Source organism: Vicia villosa, linkage group LG1, assembly GCF_029867415.1.
Source record: "Vicia villosa cultivar HV-30 ecotype Madison, WI linkage group LG1, Vvil1.0, whole genome shotgun sequence".
Taxonomy (NCBI): Eukaryota; Viridiplantae; Streptophyta; class Magnoliopsida; order Fabales; family Fabaceae; genus Vicia; species Vicia villosa.
In genome coordinates this window covers 169,387,959-169,393,007 of record NC_081180.1, presented here as the reverse complement: position 1 = coordinate 169,393,007, position 5,049 = coordinate 169,387,959, and the positions used below count along the sequence as shown (strand labels likewise).

Below are 5,049 nucleotides of genomic sequence, written 5' to 3'. Positions count from 1 at the left end.
TACATTCACATTGTAAAGTGAACCATATAAAAATGACTTGATGGTTAAGATAACAAACAAATAAACATATATGCTTCAAGTTTTCATATTAAACTCTCATAACTATGGATTTATTCATCGCTATAGTCAATAAAACATTTAAACCTAAAATGACGCACAATTTAAAAAAAGAAACCAATGATATTTTCAAAAAGTATATCTTCCTAAAAACTTTGTTGATATGTTCTTCAACGCCGTACTGGATTGCACCACTGACAAAGAGGTAAGACCGATATTGAGTGTGAAAAGTGTAAAGATGATTAACAAATGGTGTTAATAGAATATGGGTTAAATAATATTGTTCTTGATAAAAGATACCAAAAAACCATATGAAGTTAGAAACCATTATTAGGGTCACGTTAAGAAAAGGGATAAGTCAGAAAACCAAGCACAACAAATAACTCATAATTAAGACATAGAATGTCACTACCCATTTTTTAACAAGCGGGTGAGAGACAAGCTAGTCCAGGTGGCATAAGTCCAGTATGGGTGAGTTTTTACAAATCATGGGCGGCTAGTGATGCAACTTTATCCTATGTTATTCTTGTGGAAAAATTCTTAGGTGGACACGGATATAAGAAATTGTTTTATACACAACCAATTACAAAATTTTAGTTAATTAAAAAATAAATCAAGAATTTTCGCTCTTCTTCATAATCTCAACCAGCCCATGAATCCAATTAAAAACAAAATAAAAATAAAAATAAATTAAAGAATTGATCTCTTCTTATTGGTTGTGCCTAAGAAATAAATTTAGGGTCGTGTCCATCCAAGAATTTCTCATTGTTGTGCTCGTAGCCGGACAAGTTTAATGGAATCTGATCAAATTTTTCAATAATGATAAAAACATAGATTGTAATCTTAAAAGTAATTGGACTAATATGAGCGCTTCTGGTCGAAACAACATTAGTATTATAAAAAGTGATATCATACAAAACAAAATTCTAGAAATACTATAAAACTAGCAAGAAAAACATAAATTGTATTATTGTATTGCTCTAATAAGTTAACATATTATTAATTCATTCCTTCTTTTTCGGGTCAAAGAGTTCTATCTTTCTTCTATTCAGAAGTTGCAAGGGTCTAGCATTCTTCTCTGCATGCTGCCATAGAATGGTCCACAAGTAAATAATAATTATAACTAGTTCATTTTAATAATGCATATAATTAATGCAACAAACAAAATTAGAATACTTACATCATGAACAGCCTCTCTAAGTAACTTCACTTGTTCTACAGACACAAATCTTAGCTGATGATCATCAAAGGTTAAAGGTTTAGTTATTTATATTTTTCAATGTAATTCAATTTACATATTCAATATATATTGGAATTTAATTAGTACCTTTTTATTGATAATCCAAATGACACCTTCGGTGCAAGGAGGGACAGTGAGAGAGCCAATGTATCTGTAATATTTCCTTCCACCAAAATGTATATGCGAGGGATCAACCACTCCAATACTAATTTGCGCTTCCGTATTGAGCATGAGTTTTATGTACTTTGACCACTAAATTTGTTGCAAGTATATATAAATTCTCTCGATTAATACATTTTAAACAATTTTATTTTTCTCGTCCTAATTATGGTTTTAAATTGCGGTTCAGTTGTAGGTGTTGTGGTTGCGGCCATTGCAGTTACTGCGATGCGCATTGCGGCCGTTGCGTCGTGAATTTTGATCGGGAGATATTTGAAAAATACCATTAAAAAACTCTTAAAGTTAATATTTTACATTATAAATCACATGTAGAACGAGTTTTTAGATTCTCAAATGTTGAGTTATGATAAAAATATGTGAAGAAACATGAGTGAAGGTGTTTGAAGCGAATTTTACTGTTGTCGGAGGTGTAATTATAAATCACGCCACAATTGCGGCCTAATACGGATGCGGAGGCTACCGCACCAGTAATATTGCGGCTGCAATTACGGATGCATACTGCAATTTAAAACCATGGTCCTAATTAAAAATGTATAGGTGAGTGTTTAGTTTTTCAAAATAACGTTACCTCAGTGAGAATAGAATTTGGTTCACCAATCTTATATAGAATGCCAATAACAGCAATTTCGCTTTTCCCATTTACTTTTGTGCTTTCATGTACTAAGTGTAGCTCCACTTCATACCTAATATATATTTCAGTAAAAAAAAATGAGAAGTATATATTAAAAAATTAATTTATAACCCATAGTCCAACTTGAATGAAGATGTTAAAGTCAAAACTAATTTGTTTTAAGCTGAAAAAATTAGCTAGTTAGGTTTAATAATGGTTGATTTATGATTAGTTGGTTGGATATCAGTTAAATTTTTTATTTTTAACATATAGTTAATTAAAATTAATTAACTAATTATTTTGTTCATCTATATAGAAATATTTTCTCTATTGTATTAGAGCATGTCATTCAATTTTTAGTTCCTCTTTATTCAATAAAATGATTTTCTTTTATGATAAGTTACCAAACCTAATCTAAAATATATTTTGAAAATTAATAATGAAAAAGTGTGAAGGAATATTATGAAGAAAAGACAAACCTTCTACCATTGATAGTATGTTCAGAAGGTGAATGCCAGTGTGCTTGATGTAGAAAATATTCTGTTCCATTAACATTTATTGATCCTGCATCTCCCTCCCATTTCACCTGCCATCATTTAAAAAAATAATCTAAATCATAGTCAAATCTTAAGCTACCAACCATAGCCAGTACTTTGTGTTGGAATAAATTGTCAATATTCCAACTAAATTCTCATCTAAATCATTACAAGTTACAACCAATATAAAACTGTATGGATATTAAGAAAAATAGCTGTATAATAAATTTATAAAATATGTTTGTTAATTATATATAATTATTCTTAAAACTAACTATTTATTAGGAGAAAAAAATAAATCGGTGTTTTTAATTATAAATTCAATACAGATATTATTTTAAAAATTATTAATGCATACAAAAATGTGTAAAATATCTTGTATTAAAAACTACAAAATTAAATCCTTAATTAAAAGTTGAAGAATTTTTTCCTTGAATCTTTATTATAATATCTTCTATTATTTTCAAGGATATTATGAAAAGTAGTTATCATTGTAAATTTGTAAAAATAATGTTATTTTACAATCTTTAATCATATAAGGAATATATTTAAAACTATATATATATATATATATATATATATATATATATATATATATATATATATATATATATATATATATATATATATATATATATATATATATATATATATATATATATATATATATTCTAAAGAGTACTCCTTTTAGACTTATTATAATAAGAGAAAATATTAAAAAAATATTTAAATTACATCAACATCTCCATAATTATATATTTTTATTTGAGTTATAGGTGATTTTAAAATTGTATTAATTTACTAATTTTAATATTAAATAAATTTGATTTAGTAAAATATTTTTTTAATTATAAGTAGTTTTTAATGAAATAATTTAATTAAATAGTTAATTAAATTGAAATATATCATTTTATTGATGTTTTAACATTTTAGTAATTTAGTTTACACTCCATACAAGAACGGATAAATTTAAGAGACATTAGTCAAAAGAACAAATCATTGACAAAAAGTGTTAATTATTATTTATTTATTTATTTGTATCATTACTTGTTATTTAAGTTTCAGCTAGTATAATATAATATATAATGTATTTTATAATATATGTATATTCATGCAACCTGGGCTTGATGTCATAATTAGATGATATAATTAGAAAAATATAGTTAATATTATTAAGGAAAATAAAATTAGAATTTTAAAATTTTTTTTTTGTAAATAGTTAATTATCATGTAACACTAATTAAATAGTGTATAATAGTAAGAATTATAATTAATGCTATTTAAATAGTACAAGAGAAAATCAATGTTGTCTTAAAAATTAAAATTAAAATGTGAAATGAAATAAAATATAAAATTAAAATGTCAAGTATTTGAGACTAGTCTTTTATGAATTGGTCAGAGAAATTGAGTAAATTTATAATTGAGTAAATTTATTTATTGCGTTGTTTTAATGTTAGAGAAATTAGTAAACAAAGAAATTACCTGAATATCATGACCTCTGTTTTTGATAGTAGCATTTTGTGGCTTATAATTCCACTTTAATATTTCTAAATTTGGAACAATGCTCACTCTCGGATCTGACATATCAATTGGAGATTGCATTTTTCCATTGTTACATGCTGCCCATTCTTTATGCAATTCTCCCCAATGTGAAGGACCATGTTTGCTCCCTTTTATGTAATCAAATTCAGTCTCATTCTCTACACAACAAATTACCTAAATCATACAATATAATATGAAATATTTAATGATGAGGAAATAAAAGTTTGATCTTGCTCACCAACTTCTTGTGCTATGGTCCATTTTGTTGAAAGGAGTAAGATAGTTACTAGTATTAGAAGATTTGAAAGGAACGCTGTGTGTAGTTTTTGGTGTTTCATTGTGATTTCAAGAAAAAGGATGAAGATTTGAACTTGGAAAATTAAATGAATAACAAAGAAAGATATTTTATAGAAGGAAGGGGAGTGTTATGGATCCGGATTAAATGCTTTTGAGACGTTAATTATAGGATCAGATTAAGTCAGGATCCGTAATATTGCATCACATGTGATGTTAATTAATGTTTGGATTTCAAACTTAGATTTGTGTTGAGTCATTCACTCTTTGGAGAGACCTACTAGTTGCTATTTTTTCATAATAAATCAAAATTTGTAGGTTTTAAATATATAGAGCTGCATTCTCTAACTAATTTAACAATGTAGATAACATTATTCTAAGTGCATATCACTTATTTAAAACTAACTCTATCAACTTTAACAAAAGTTGGAAATATTCTCCTATCAATTTTAATGAACAAAATTGTTATTACTACACAATGACAATGAAAAAAGAAAAAGAATTTAGAAAAATGAGATTATGGTTTGACGAAAATAAAAGAAAGATTATTCACTTGCAACTACAAATTCTGTGAATACTCCACTATTTAC

At 26.3% G+C, this 5,049-nt stretch overlaps 1 protein-coding gene across 1 annotated transcript; it reads right to left on the bottom strand.

The window, feature by feature from the left end:
• Nucleotides 1-1,061: 1,061 nt before the first annotated feature.
• On the bottom strand, nucleotides 1,062-4,523 carry LOC131620194 (carbonic anhydrase Nec1-like). The gene is made up of 7 exons (XM_058891202.1): nucleotides 4,404-4,523; nucleotides 4,106-4,323; nucleotides 2,567-2,673; nucleotides 2,046-2,160; nucleotides 1,385-1,549; nucleotides 1,238-1,291; nucleotides 1,062-1,142 (listed from the first exon to the last, which is right to left on the bottom strand). The coding sequence occupies exons 1-7, from the start codon at nucleotides 4,501-4,503 to the stop codon at nucleotides 1,062-1,064; spliced, it is 840 nt and encodes a 279-aa protein (XP_058747185.1). The 5' UTR covers nucleotides 4,504-4,523.
• Nucleotides 4,524-5,049: the final 526 nt, after the last annotated feature.